The sequence below is a fragment of the Bemisia tabaci genome, chromosome 1 (assembly GCF_918797505.1).
Source record: "Bemisia tabaci chromosome 1, PGI_BMITA_v3".
Classification (NCBI taxonomy): domain Eukaryota; kingdom Metazoa; phylum Arthropoda; class Insecta; order Hemiptera; family Aleyrodidae; genus Bemisia; species Bemisia tabaci.
In genome coordinates, this window is record NC_092793.1 from 69095093 (window position 1) to 69110488 (window position 15396).

The 15396-nt window shown below is 39.8% G+C and overlaps 1 protein-coding gene across 2 annotated transcripts in view; it reads left to right on the plus strand.

Moving 5' to 3' along the window:
- The first annotated feature begins 10776 nt into the window (after positions 1–10776).
- The window catches only part of Schip1 (Schwannomin interacting protein 1), a 93079-nt gene continuing 88459 nt past the window's right edge, over positions 10777–15396 (plus strand). For both annotated transcript variants that reach the window (XM_072306078.1, XM_072306079.1), the window contains exon 1: positions 10777–10849. In XM_072306078.1, the coding sequence (XP_072162179.1) occupies positions 10792–10849 (58 nt within the window). In that variant the 5' untranslated portion in view covers positions 10777–10791. The remainder of the gene's footprint in view (positions 10850–15396) is intronic.

Below are 15396 nucleotides of genomic sequence, written 5' to 3' on the forward strand. Positions count from 1 at the left end.
AATTTTGAAATTTCGCGTGAAATATTTCATGAAATTTCGGAAATTTCTGAAAAATATTGAAAAATACCAGTTCCTTCCCATGTTTCGCAAAATGTAAAAATTGTGACTATCGACCATTTTTGTGTATATGAGGGCGGGTTGCATACTCTAACCCCTGAAAAATATGAAATTGTTCACGGTCTCGTGACATTTCATGAAATATTTTACGGAGATTTCCAATCTTTCATATTTTTCATTTCACACATGCAACCCTGTCGTGGCAGGAGGGCTTAGAGTCCAGAAGGACAGCCAACCTCCTAGCAAACAAAAGTCACTGCCAATCTTCAGATTCCAATATCAAACCAAGATGGCAAAGAATGTTCATTAATGAGCGGGTTTCCGCAAAAATGAGTAAGTTTATACAAAAACTAAGTCAAATTCTTGCTTCACGAACGACGGGTCGCAACTAGTGTATTTATAATAATTAATCTTTCTGCGGATAATTTGAATTCATAGGTTGGCTGCTCTTTCGGGCGTTAACTTCATTCGCGGAGGCATCGGTGAAGGACCGATGGATTTTCGGAGATTCACACCCGTCAATGATCTCGCTATAAGGCCTCGATAGACGATCCAATTCCCGAACCAATTACCATCAAAGTACCGGGAATCGTCAGTCTTAAACTCATTAATTCACTTAATTTTTAAATGAAAACTTGGCAGAGATGTTTCCAGAGGCAGGAAATGATGAATGGTGGCACTCCATTCTGATCTTACTTTGAACAAAATTGTGCGGCCCGTCAAAATTTGATGGTAGATGGTGACTATCAGTCATTAGCATGTCTACTTTGATCGGAATTGGTTCGGAATTTGATCGTCTATCTAGGGCTTTTCAGGACAGGTACTCTGCCTCCACCTAGGGGAAGATGAAAGACAACAACATTTTTTGTAACTTCCGTATTTTGCACTTGTTTTTTGTTGTGAAAGAGGGGTCGTTGTTAAGTAACAAAAAATTGTTTAGTTCAACGTTTCTGCCCTCTTATGTTTTGTTCCTCCCAAAAAGTAGGGCGATAAAAGTTGATGAGCCTGGCAACAGCGCGGATGAGATGTCCCTTGATTTATGTACTTGTGTACCCTGAAACTTTTTGAATTGGAGAAACTTTCGGTTAACGGGATGTTTTTCGAGTTGCTAAACCATTTCGCGTCCGGTAACTGGATCGGATGAGTCGAACATTGTAAATCGAATCACCCAATTAAACACCGGGTGATTTAGTGGGGCTCGTGAAATGCCGCTTTGCTGCACGATCACCAGTTGTAGTCATCCACCGAATCGATCACTTTTGGAGCACTTCATGCGCTATCCAAGATTTCATTAAAATGCATCACGGTTGCAATGACCCGTGCATGTAGTCGTTACACCCTTCCTTGATTAAAGGACGGCTTTCGTAGCTATAGTTTCTCTAAAATTCGGATTTTTCACGAAAATGAGAATTAATTCCTCGGCCGTCATAAATTGCGCCACGAAAAATTATTTATGCCATAAGAAGGCAGTTAGTAGATCAACTAAAATAATGGCTGCGACAACGAATGTCTTCTTTATGTGATGCTTGTTTGAGGTTATCATAGCAGGGCCGGATTTACCCACTTGCCGCCCATGGGCCGCCTGTATTTTGCCGCCCCCTTCTCATTCGTATTGAAATATCAATATAAACCATCAAGTGAACGTGCCAGCGGGGAAGGGGTGCATAAAACACGTTTACTCGTGTTGAACACATTTTTTGGGGATGCCCTGTCAACACTACTAGCAAAAGTTAAGTTTTGTAAACCTACCTCTGTGTGGACAAGGCCTTCCATTCATAAGAAATGAGCGAAAAAATTATGAAAGAACAAACATGAATGTGGTTTAATGATTTTAACTTCCGCCGCCGCGCCGCGCAGACCGCACCGTGTTTGGCGCAATGCGTGAAGTATTCACGCAGTCTTGTAGGCGCCATGCGTTTCACGCTGTCCGTAATGACCGCACCGCGTTTGATGCAATGCGAGAAGTATTCGTGCAGTCTTGTAGGCGCTGATATGTGTTACATGCCGATCGCCGCGCCGATCGCCTCTCCTTTTCATCTCAAGTCCTCGTCATCCTTGCTCTCTGCGCCGCGCCGTTCCAGGCCAAATTGCGTGTTTGGTTTCTCTCTTAACTCGAATAATTAAATGTGCTGTCTCTTGTATCACTAAAAGACGACAAAATTAAAAATTACTACACTCTCAGGAAATGAGAGATTTTGTCGCCTTTTCTCGTTTGTAATTTTTTTTTCTAAATCCGATATTTTTTTATACCTACATTTAAAAAAATTGCAAAATTTGCCGCCCTCTAGATTTGCCACCATGGGCCGCGGCCCATGTGGCCACCCCCTGAATCCGGCCTTGCATCATAGTTCTGCATCCCTTACTTATTCTTGAAATTCAGATTCGTTAACGCCCTTTCACGTTGTTGCAACAAAGAAATAAAGCTCTTTTTCTGTAACCCGAGGAGGAAAACTGTACATGTGCCGCGGTAGTATAGGTAAGGCAATCGTCGTTAAATGTAGAAGAATGAGGAAGAAAATTTAGACAGTATAGAGGAAAGAGTCTTTTACGTGAGATCGAATGGTGGAACTTTACCGTGGCTTTTATTTCAGCCCGGACTGTCATGCAAGGGTCGAGCGTCTACTGTTGGCTGCTTAATAATTCCTGAGTAAACACCGGCTAATCGCAGGATTCTTTTTCTACCCACCCATCCCAAGCCGACTGATTGCGTTTTATGTTCGGGGTTGTAATTGAATTGAATCCATCCGCCTGGTTGCCAGCAAGACACCCTGGTTGAAATAATTGCCTAGTCATCTCACTGCGTACACTTTTAGAAATCTCAGAGTAAAATCTGGAGTCCATCTCACTTTGGGACCTATGTTGACCCTAAAAAATTCCAGTGGTCTGAGTAAGGAGTAAAATCCGCGCTGAAGCGACTGAGTTAACTCTGCGAAAAGAGTTGACGCCGTTCGTAAATAAAAACATATTGACAATAAGTAAACCAGAATAATTATTGAGCAAATCAAGGCCTTAAAATGAAAAAACCAAAAGTAGCTAATTACTCACGACTTGATTAAAATTCTCAGGAAAGGAGAAACTTCAGCAGGACTCGGTTCACATGAAAAAATAAAATTAATTTATTAATGACAGTGGTCTGTACAGACTTAAACTAACTTACGTAAAAGATGTTAGATATATTTTAAATAAATTACAGTCATGAAGCATGTACACATGCCCAAAAAAATCAAAGAGAAATATCAGTAGACTGACACTTAATTTTATAAGGGGGGGGGGGGTAATGAGGCTTCGGGACTACGAAATTTTGATTCCTCGGGGGTCTATTACTTATGGTACCATTTTTTCCCAGAAAATGCACGTCAATTTTGTGACCAAAGAGAAATTTTTGGAGGGGGTACTGTCCTCCTGTTTAGATGGTTATATATGGGCCTTCGGTGAGAGTTGTCAAGAGGGAGAGTTGCGAAGAGTTGTTAAAAGCAATATGTGGTCGTCTCAGTTGATGTCCATTAAAAAGAAAAATCGGATATATTTCATGCACTTGATTCACGTTGTTCTTGATTCTAATTGTAAGTTTGGGTACATGGAGTACAAGTAAAAAAACCGAACCCGGAAATTCCAGAGAGGAGGGGGGGGGGGGGCACCAGTCTCGACTTTCCGGCACCGCTGAGGAAAGCGATTATGTTAAGAGAAGCTCCAATAAAGTATCCGCTTATGATAATTTATCGGATTTGATATAAATTGTAAAATATGGAGGTAAAGTCGAATGTATTCGAGAACCAAACTGTATCAAGATTGATGGTCACGTTTTTATTGCCATCCGCTTCGATAATCCGACCGCTGCACCGGCTGTAAACACATAGCTCAGCTCGATCACAGCCCAGGTTGCCTATCTCCAAAGATTAGAATTAACAGTTGAGGTAATTTGTCAATGGGGAAAATGAGGAAAGAGAGTCAGAACCTAACGACAATTAATAGGCTGGGTAATTTTCATGGAAGGAGTCGAATAAAAACTCCCCTTTTTCCATATGCGTCCGTGCTCGGCTGAAAATGACGAGTCACGTGTAAGACTGCCGAAGTCTGATCGATCCCTGTGGATATGAGTCAAAGCATACTCATTGTGCGTAAAAAATTTAGTGACAACTGTAGAATCTCTCAACCCGTTTTTGACCCGTTGATATGAGTAGATCCGAGTGGTATGAGTGCAGATCAAGACATACGTTACATCTGCGATGTTTTATTTATATTTCAGAGACTAAATCATCGCAACAAGCAGTTCACATAGAAAAGGTTATGGATCACTGGTTATGGTCATTAATGGATTACTGATTATGAAGATGCCGTCTGGATAAAAAAAACGTACACTGGAAAAAAAGATTGGTAGAATTTACCATTCCTTCACGCTGTATTTTACACAGCGTGAATTCAAAGTCGATTCTGCCAGAGGAATAGTTATCTGTACCAGTAAATAGTAACGTTTACCTTTTTCTGGCAGAATTGACTCTGAATTGACGCTGTGTGAAATACAGCGTGAAGGAATGGTAAATTCTACCAATCTTTTTTTTTTTTTTTTCAGTGTACACTGTTACAAGTTGAGTTGTTTTCGTCAATATTACAAAATTACTCGATGATGTGAGTGGAATTTTTAAAGAACATGGTGGAAAAAACTGGTTATTTTGCACGCCATTTTAGCAGGATATTTTGAGTGAGGTTGATGCAGATGTATAACTGGCAACATTTAGTCGAAAGAAATCTGTGCTCATTGTGATGAGATTGGAGAACTGCCCATCGTTCGGTAGCGGTTGAAAGTATATTCTCGGTGAGGATCGATGTAATTTTATGAGCAAATAGTGCTCCGATATGCAATGCTATTTGATCACCTTAAGATACAAGATCCGAAGGGTAGAGAGTCAGAGGGGCTTTGATGTGTTACAATGGTGCAAAGTTTCATTTCCAAATGTTGCCATTTCCCAAGAAGAGTGCAAATTTCGTTTTGAAATATTTTGTAAATCTTCCTCGCTATTTGACAAACATTTTTTGAAAGTCTTAATGCAAAACGTTCACCCTTTACTAAATAAAAATATAAGTTGTAAGATAAAAGTTCGTAACGTTACTCTGCAATTGGACGTGTTTATGCTAAAAGGAACTATGTGCATATGGTTTGCGTGAGACATGCTTCCTTTTAGCATAAATACGTCTAATTAAGCCCTTTTCGCTCTCATCCGCACAATTTAAATCCTAAACGCATCGGAGCCAAAATTTAGTATGGAGCGGGTTGGGAACTTTGCTGTTCTTCGTGAAAAAACTCTCTCTTAAATAATTTTAAAAAATGGATAAAAAAGAGATTAATTCAGGGGGTTGTGTGACCCTCTATATTGAGGGCTTCACTTTTAGACCATTACAATTCCAATTTGCATCCATTTAGAATTTTCCAAATTCGGCGGCCATCTTCAACGCCAAAAACCCTCGTTGACAGGTTTGAAACTGTAAGAAAACATAGATCGAGTGACATATTCCCTCCTCTGGATGCTTTGACCGTGCTTGGACTTATCGGGACAAAAGCAAACGAGACGGTCAGCTTTTATGACCCCAAATAGCACACGTTCGACCCATAAAATAATTATTGGTCTCTCCATTTTGAAACATCGTCCCTGTCCTGCCCGGGATTTCAGCAAAGCTCACTGAGTTACGACCGGTATCGTCTTTCAGATGTTACACTGACTGAGCGTTGAGTTCTCTCACAGCTGTTAAGGAACTTCCTAAAAAAAACTCCCATTTAAACAATTTGCACTGACATATTGGTTTCACTTAAAATTAAAATTAAAAAGGGGGGACAAAAAACATAATAAATTCCATAGAAGCACACTGCTACGGATGACTTTTCTCGGAAAGTTTACCCTGTGAACTGTAAGTACATATCGACGGCTTAAGTCTGCAATCACATATCTCGTTTGCGGTGTCTGAAAATCTCCACCTCTATGTTACTTTCTTAAAGGAGAACAAATTGACATTATTCTTTGGAGTTTTTGCAGAATTTTCTTCGCACAGAGAAGAAAAATCAAGGGAGTTTTAAAGAATTGCCGGTTAGTAGTTTTCCGTTTAATGAAAAAATTATGACAGGAATTCTGCGACGTCGCAAACCGAGTTATGTGATTGCCGAATTACACCGCCGATGTAAGTTGACAGCATCTAAATGCAAAAAATAGCTTTTGATTTTTTAAAATTAACTTTGAATATTCGCGTTCCAAGACTTTCACCTTCCACCAAGAGTTTCTAAAAGATTTCAGAAAGGTAGCTATTCCCGAAAGATTTTAGGGAACAGCCCGCCGATCTAATCATCCCTATTTTTGCTGATTTAAAAAAAGAGACGCCCTAACGCACGTTGATGACGGCGCAGAGATCCAACTATTCGTGCTTGATGGATGTTCGCGTTGCATCTGCAAAATTGAAGGCGCGATGGTAAGAAGAGTGATCTTGTAGTGTTCGGCTCTATGCTGCTATAGTAAGGTGTCGCTCAGATACGGGAGAAACGTTAAACATGGATGGCATATATATTCGTGATCTATTAGTCAAGATAGGTGCTCTTCGCATGCCCCCAACATGAGGAAGAACGCAATAGGGTGAGTAAATAAATACGAGGTCTGAACACGGCTCCCCTAACTTCGACTGTGTTGCTAACGTAACCTTTAAATCACCACTACAAATAAGGCAAACGAAAGTAACACAACATGGAAATAGAGCAAGGGAAAGGACTCGCGTTGATGACGGCGCAGAGATACAACTATTCGTGCTCGATGGATGTCCGTGTTGCGTCAGCAAAATTGAAGGCGCGATGGCACCAGGTGCAAACTCGGAATGCTTCGCTCTATCCTGCCAATAAGGTGTCGCTCAGATTTGGGAGGAAAGTTGAAAAGCGAGGCCTGAATATGTCTTTCCGACGTTCGGCTGTGTTTTTAAGCTGTACGTGTATTTTGAAAAACTAGAGAATTCGAAAAAGTTTTTCTTTTCAACAATGAGCGCAAGGTTTAATCAAAAATCGGCCAAGAGAACTCTCCTTACATACCTATACTAATGAACATGCTTGAAGGAAATTCTGCTCCTCTGATCGGATTGTAATGAAATAACGAATATCGAAAACCCCACATTATTCGCCAAAATCGGCCTTCCGACTTAAAGAGACCGAAAATGACCCAATCATGATGCATTTCGCAAAATACCTACCTTCAACTACCAAACGATCGTTAGTTTGGGGAGCTCCAGGGTGGGCCAAATAGGCCCTTATCGACATCTCTCCTTTAAAGTGAAACCAGTACTTCAGAAAACTTTGTGCGAAATCTCGATGTTTGCTTACGTGCAGTGCAGTTGCATCTGAGGAGGTAACAAACCTGAAACCCGCGGTGCGACTTTGCCGCGCAATTGTATCGATTTTCCTACAGGGAGCGTGCTGAGCTCTGAGACTAGCCTCTTATTAGATTATAATCCATTTCTTAGCCCTCCTTTGCATCTAACTTCAGAAGCTGGCGATGTCAGTGAACCAGGCGCATCCTCCATATTTAAAATTGAATTTACTATGATTATACACTGAAAAAAAAAAGATTGGTAGAATTTACCATTCCTTCACGCTGTATTTCACACATCGTGAAGAAATGGTAAATTCTACCAATCTTCAAGTAGATTCTGCTAGATGAATGGTTACATGTATCAGTATATAGTAACGTTTACTTTTCGTCTGGCAGAATTGACTCTGAATTACCGCTGTGTGAAATACAGCGTGAAGGAATGGTAAATTCTACCAATCTTTTTTTTGAGTTTACGTATCGAATATACTAAGTTTTAGCAGATGATGAGAGAGAAATGTTTTCGTTAAATAAAATCATCGTCCAAAAACGTCTGAATGGACCACTTACGAGGTATAAATGTAAGCATTCTGATGTACGTTTTCTTCTCAAAATTCCACGTAGAGTACGTTTGTTGGGTAAGACGCTGTATTCCTTACTTTTTTCTGTGGTCTATTGTTGGAGCCATACGTTTTTGGTGCACATGGATGGCTAAAAACTAGGTCAACGTCAGATCCGTCTGAGAGAAAAAAAAGAATCTGATGGTTTTGCGTCGATGACAACATTGCGACTGTTGAGAGCAAGTGAGAGAGAGTAAACCGAACTGTAAGCGATTGGTGTCAACGAATTTCAAGGAAGTTTTAGAGCGAGGTGCGCTGGCGTTTATTGAATCAGAGATTTTCAGCAAAAGTTCGGACTTTTTCTCGGTGACACCTGACCCACTTCTCACTGCTTTTGAAATTAATTGCTTCCTGCCTTGATCGGAGTTTAAGTTGTTGAAAGACAAGAGCAATCATTGCAGTCTCTGGGACGGCGCCTCGGGGAGCCGTTGCGACCGTATACCTCTGAGCTTCAAAAGAGACACGCAGAAATTTTGACCTTAGTCTTGCAGACTCGGGTTTCACGACTCGTACATATGAAAACGCACTAGGAATTGTAAAAGAGACAAGCAGAGAGGGAAGAGGAGAATGAGGCAGGAGGAGAATAAGGAGAAGAAAATCTCCTCCTTTGTTTCTTCTTCTTCGTTCCCACTTTCTATTACCTCATCCTCTTTTTCTTCCCCCTTTTCTTCTCCTTCTTTTTCATTTCCGTCCTTTTATTCGGGAGACACGGGGACTTGGCACGTAAAAGAGGCGAGTCCGGTTTGATCACGGTTCAGGTTGTCGTTCCAAATCCTCCGCATGTCGTAGCCTCCTGCAAAATTTTCATATTTTTTTATCAGGCATCCAATCTTTGCTTTTTTTTGCATGCTGCGTGGTAACTTCATTATTCGGGGTTAAATTGGTTTTACTGAAACTAAAGCGAATATCAGTAAACACTCCGCTCAGCTAATGGGAGCAATAGGTATAATTGGGTGAAGCAGAAGTTAAGACCGGAAAATAACATAAAGAATAAAAAAATGAAATAAAAGATGCCAAAAGATGAAAGATGCCATTAGAGGGGACAGTAAAATTCCCTGTTAGGGTAAGGTTCCCTTAAAAAAAAGAAGAAGTTAAGATCGGAGGTTGACGCTACGTTTCGCTCGATGATGATCGATGACAAAATTATCGAGCAAAATAGGGCGCTCATTCTGCCGTGCTAAGGGAAAACGCCATATGAACATTCGAGAGTTGCAAACTTTCCTTCAATAAAATGTTTATTTTTGAGGAAAGATATGAATGTTTTTCCTTGAAATTTCCAGGAACTTCGGGGGAAATTGCGAACAAAATTATCTGAAAAACTGGAGGAAAAATATTCATAAGTTTACCGGGAAAATCATGTTTTACCAAGGAAATTTGGCAACGCCTGAAGGTTCATACGGCGTTTTTCCTCAGCACGACAGTATTGATGATTGATGAATGTCAAGAACAAGGTTGATTCTCAATGTTGATTCTTTAATTTTTTCTTCGCCTGCATGCTCATCCATCTCATTCAATTTTTCAAGAGTTTCCACTGCCTCATCTGGAGAATCAATAGAATCAGACGAGGGTATTTTCAATTGGACGTATTTCTGCCAAACGGAACTATGTGCATTTTGACGTGAGCCCTGTCATGCATGTATTCATATGAGTCCCAGGGCTCATGTCTTAATGCACATAGCGCCTTTTGACAGAAATACGTCCAATTTTGGCTAGGAACGCTTGTGAATCAAAGACCACGATCGACAAAACTGCACAGTGATTGTACAGATTCTTTAGAATTGTTACTTCATGGGTTGCACAAAGCGCATTACGATTAATCAAACGTTGTGACAGACATAGAATCACCAATATGGCTTCCGTTTGGATTTGAAATGCCTCGCCTCAGAAACCATAGCAGTACCCGTCTAATTCTGCAGTATTTTGAAAAAGAGCAGTGAGCGCATTCTGGGATGCGCCTCGAGACACTTGAGAGCATGTGCTAATTATGGCTCACCATAGACTTGAACTCACAGCTCTCTTCCGAAACACGACAAAATTGTCGACTCGTACTTTAATGGGTTAGTTGTGCAAATCGAAAGCAGATTGGCGGGTACCTTTACCATAACGGTGAAAAATCATGAACTCTGTATCCAAGGGAAAAATTTCAGTACGTATGAATTGTAAAAAATATAACAATTCAAAGAGTATAATAAAAAAATGCGAAAGTACGTGTAATCCTGTTTTATTCCTGAAATACTATAATTTCGTAAAAAAAGAAAATGAAAAATTTAGAGGGCATTGGCAAGGCAAACTGAGATGGAAAATCACTTTGAATGACAGTCGTAGATCACGTAGGCAAATGTCTGTGAAGTGAGCCTACATAGCTGAAATTTAATATGATGTGTGTTAGTGTCAACTTTTATCGTTCCAACTGTAACATGAAAGATTATGTGAGGAAAGGAGTCGTAAAAAATTGAAAAATCTCATGGAGACAAGGTATGAAATATAACGCACAACGCTACATGCTTTCTTTTCAAAATTCTACAAAGAAAACCAATCACAGAACGGGAAGTCTAAACATCAACCCCTGAACAAGTTATAATTGTTTTTCATTGGTTCATCGCTTATTATTTCATTGGTTAAATGGAAAAAGTACAAATAACGTCATTTGTGTAGTCGTCTTCTGTGTTTTAAAGACTTGTAGATATCTCGTCAAGGAGTTGATTTCAAAACTTTCCGTTGTGTGAATAGTTTTCCATGCAAGATTTTGAAAGAAAAACATGAGACGTTTTCTTGTACTTCACATGCATATTTGGGTAGCCCTCCGTCACACTCACAGTGATACGTCGCATCAAAAAGAAGGTAAAATATGTGTTGATTCATTGAGCATTAGAAGAGGCTACGTCATTGATATATTTTTTATAGAATCATAATTGATATAACGATGAGTCCACATGGTGACGTAGAGAGTAGCGTCCATGAGATGGTTTCAAGAACATTAAAATCATCACAGCGTCAAACGTATAAGGCAATCGATTTTCGACCCAACTTGGCACCATATGCTAAATGCATTGCACTATCTATTTTTAACTGAGCGTAGAAGTGAGTACATATATACAGTACTCTACTCTGTTAAAGGGAGATCACAGCTCCAAACAATTGGGAAGTGGAACAGGATGTTTCGGATTCCTTATCTAAATCTCGCTTTAGAAGCGCATTGCGCGCTCCTTTTATCAAACTGTTCATGCACTCTTCATAAAACATTCCTGTGTCATGGATATACAATTGAGGCCACAGCTGGAATAACCACCTACAGCGGAAAACATAGTTGTGTGAAAAGCCTTAGCATAGGTTAAATTTTTTAACATATATACATGCATCATGCATACAGAGCATTATGCTACAAGTGAGGACTTTCTTTCATTCTTATATTTAAGTACAATACTTTGCCGTTCAGGTTTACCAAAACTAGTTTATAATCATGCTTTAAACAAAAAGAGCTCTTGGTAAAAATGCCTCGTTTATTCAAGAGAATGTTCAAATTAACTTAAGAAATGATGAACCAAAGAAATCCCTAGAGAGTAATTAAATGCGTTTTTATTATACCTCTTTAATTTTTATCTCTGCCTTTTGTGACTTCGTGCGATCGATTAAAAGCTCCCTTACTCTTTTTTCTCCCGCAAAGGCGATTAAAAACGACAGTCGGGCCACTGCCGCTACAAAAACAAATCAAAATAAGAAGTGGGAGAAAGCACTCAACTTATGCTGCCGTGTTAAGACAAAATGCCGTATAAAGATTCGAAAGTTGCCAGATCTCTTCTAATAAAATACGCATAATGGGGAAAACTTGTTAAGATTTTTCCTCGATTATTTTCAGTGAATTTTATCTACCTTTTAATTGAAATTATCTGATAATCTCAATATGAGTCTTCATTACTATCTTTAAAAATACATTTTTTGGCAGCACCCGAAAGCTTATGGCGTTTCTCCCTTACCACGGAAGTATAGAGCAAAGGTGTACTGCCATTCTAAAGAAGAACAACGTATGAGCCTTCAGTTGCCGCAAATTTCCTTTGATAAAACATGGATTTTCAGGAAATCCTGTGAGCATTTGCCTTTGACTTTTTACAGAATTTCATCCCCCACCAGATGTAGATCATTTGAAAATTTCAAGAGGAACTCATTCATAACTCATTCATTTTCATTCATAACTCTCCTCAAAAATGAACATTTTATCGGAGGAAATTTGGCAACTCTCGGATGCTCATACAACGTTTCCCAACACGCCAGTATGCTGCACAGTGGATCGAATCAATCAAGAGGTCGGACATGAAATTTTTTACTAAAACTTCAAATTTCAATGTTTATTTCGTCACCTTTTAAATTTCAAGCGGTGTTTACTGTACAAAATTTACCGTAGAAAAAACCAATGCAATCACTTTCAGAGCCTCAAAGTTTTGTATAAACGGAGTTATAAGCGTTTAAAGTTTCCAAATTTTGTCCGACCTCTCCTATTGACTCGATCCACTGTGTGCCGGTCCGTGTAAAAAAATCCAGCGAAAATTGCAGGGAACTGCGAAAATACGGGTCTTGGAAATTTAAAGATGGGTGCGAAACCTATTACAAAAATACTGCGTTGAGGAGTGGATATCAGATGTTTCCGCGGTGTGCTTATCGCGGATTTTGAAAAGTCTAATTCTGAAAAGTCTGTGAAAAGTCTATTCCCTATATGTCGTAGGCAAATAGTAAAATCAGGCATTTTGTCAAATGCCTAGGCAAACAGTCAAATATTCTAACTGAGATTGAAATTCTGATTTTTTGCCAAATTTCAGACAAAATAATTCATTGCCCCTGCAAGAAAAAATTCTTAGTAAAAATTTGCACCACACAGTAGTATTTTAAACGATTTTTAGCTCCTGAACAGACACTGATCTTGATATTTTCTGCACGTCATGAAATACAGAATTTTTGAAATTTCAACATCAAAAAATATGAGAAGCAATCGAGGAGGAAGAGACAAAAGAGTTCGTAGGTTTGACGAGTTATTTCTCCAAAAATAGTGAAAAATCGTGAGCTCTTCGCCATAAATCCACAAAATTGTGTAGACCGTCAAAAAGACTATCTTCACAGGCATTTGACAAAATTCCTGATCACACAGTTTGCCTGCGACATATATCTTGTAAGCATGAGATTAATTCACTCCAAAGGAAAGTCATCCTTTTAAAATCGGCAACCTCGGGCTCTTGGCCACAAATTGAGACGTGAAAGACTTCCTCCCGGGCGGAAAAATAATTTTGTTTAATTTGTTCCAACGGCTTGTATTTTAATATGAAGCCACTGTGACAGGCGCAATTCAAGAGGGACTGCCTTTGTTTCTGATGAAATTACGGCAAAGGCTCTTCCCTCTCGTTTTTCTCCATCTCCAGCCATACTTCCATGTCCGCGGCCTGTGCCGGTGTGAGGGGGGCTCGGGAAAGGAGAGGGGGTGTGTCAGCTTAAATTTAATATTAAAAGACAGCTTAGACAGGCCTGGATCGAGCTGCTAGTACATTAGTCTAAACTCTCCACTATTATTGAACATCCACTCGTCTGCGGGTGCTTTTGGGCTTCACCCTCATTCTACCGTGCTTAGGAAAAACGCCGTATGAACTTCCGGACGTTGACAAATCTCTCATTGTAAAACAGAACTCCCCGATAAACTCGTGAACCGCTATCTCTGAAATATTTAGGAGGCTTTACTCAATTTTTTCTAGAATCAGCTAAAAATGCTGCGGTGCCGAAGTCCCGTACTGCTGTTCTAAGGATAAATGCGCCGTATTCCCAAATTTCTTTTCACAAAATACTTTACAGGAAAATTTGTTGATATTTTTTTCTTAAGTTTCCCGAGAATTCCATCCGCATTTTAAGCTACAGTATCTGAAAATTTCAAGTAAAAATATTCATAAATTACGTACTACAAAAATGAATGTTTCTTAGGCGAAATATGGCAAGGATCGGATGTCAAGGCGGTATAGGCAACTCTTCTCGAAAATGAATACTTTTTTTGGAGGGGGGGGGGGGAATTTGACAACATTCGAATCTGCATATGACGTTCTTCGTTAGCACAATAGTGTGTAGCACCATTTTTAAATGTTACGAGAGCACTGAGCTCCTCTTCGGCAAGAATATCACAAATGAAAGAGCGCATCAAAATTTCTCGAAACGCATTGATATTGACAAAAACATGTAGTTTAATTACCGGGATCGTTTAAATTACTGGCAATACAGTAAAATCTCCAGAAACACATTAAACTATACATCAACAAGGACTTCTTTGAGTTAACGATCGATGGTAAAGTCATCGGAAATTCTGCTCATAATCAGCAGGCACGGTGAATTCCTTTTTTTTTTTTTTTTTTTTTTTTTTTTTGATATTATTTTATTTTATTATAAGCTCAGTATTAGAGGAATTCTTTATTATTTTACCACATGTTTTTCTCCGCGTGTAGAGTTATAGAGTCAGGGATAAACGGGAAAGCTCTCCAATCCCATTATTGCTTTATCATCATGTCAAATTATGCGACTATCTGCTCGGAGCTTGCTTCAGCCCATCCTGATATTTTTCCTTCTTGAAAGAAAACAACCAAGAACGAATGAAGAATAAAGTCCTCGAGGGGCATATCCCGCCCCCCTCCTCCGTCCTTGGAGCGTGTCTGAAGTCGATCATAAAAGGTGGCCCCAACATCAAGGGGTGAACTGCAATCGAATCTGGTGCCGCGGGTTATTCATATCAATTTACACTTGCGAAAGCTCCGATGCCATATTCGAAACTTATGAGGCGGTTCTCCTCCTCTCGCTTCCCGCGCGAGAAACCCCCGAGTAGGCTTTTAACGAAGCATCCGAAGATGCTGCATTGATTGTAACATATATCTCAAGGCGCGGTTCAGGAATTTTTCCCTCTTTACCGTTGGTTAACCTCCACGTGTGTAACGAATCGCACGAGTGGGAAGCAGGGTGTCGATGGTGAAACTGGGACAGCACGTTGTCTATCTATCTTAACACCACTTTTCACTCCTTTTCCCCGAATTCAACGATCGGCTGGATAGTCTTCAGCAATTCAGCCGTAAATAGATGAGGATAGTTTTGAAAGACCCGCGTGGAATAGTTTAGGATGTGGGTTGATTATATTCAAACGCATAGACAAAGCGATAGACAAAGAAGACAAAGGGGAAATGAAGAGATTCCGTTGGTGCTGCCAACGAATAAAGGAGGTGTGTAGGTATTAGATTAATTTACGGCACCCCACGAGAGACTCTATTCCTATAGTTATATCATCAATTACCACCCGTTTCCAACGGCGTGGCGTGAATTGCGATGTATCGATTGTTATGCCATTTAAACCTGTGGAAAAGGATCGATAAACAGGGTTT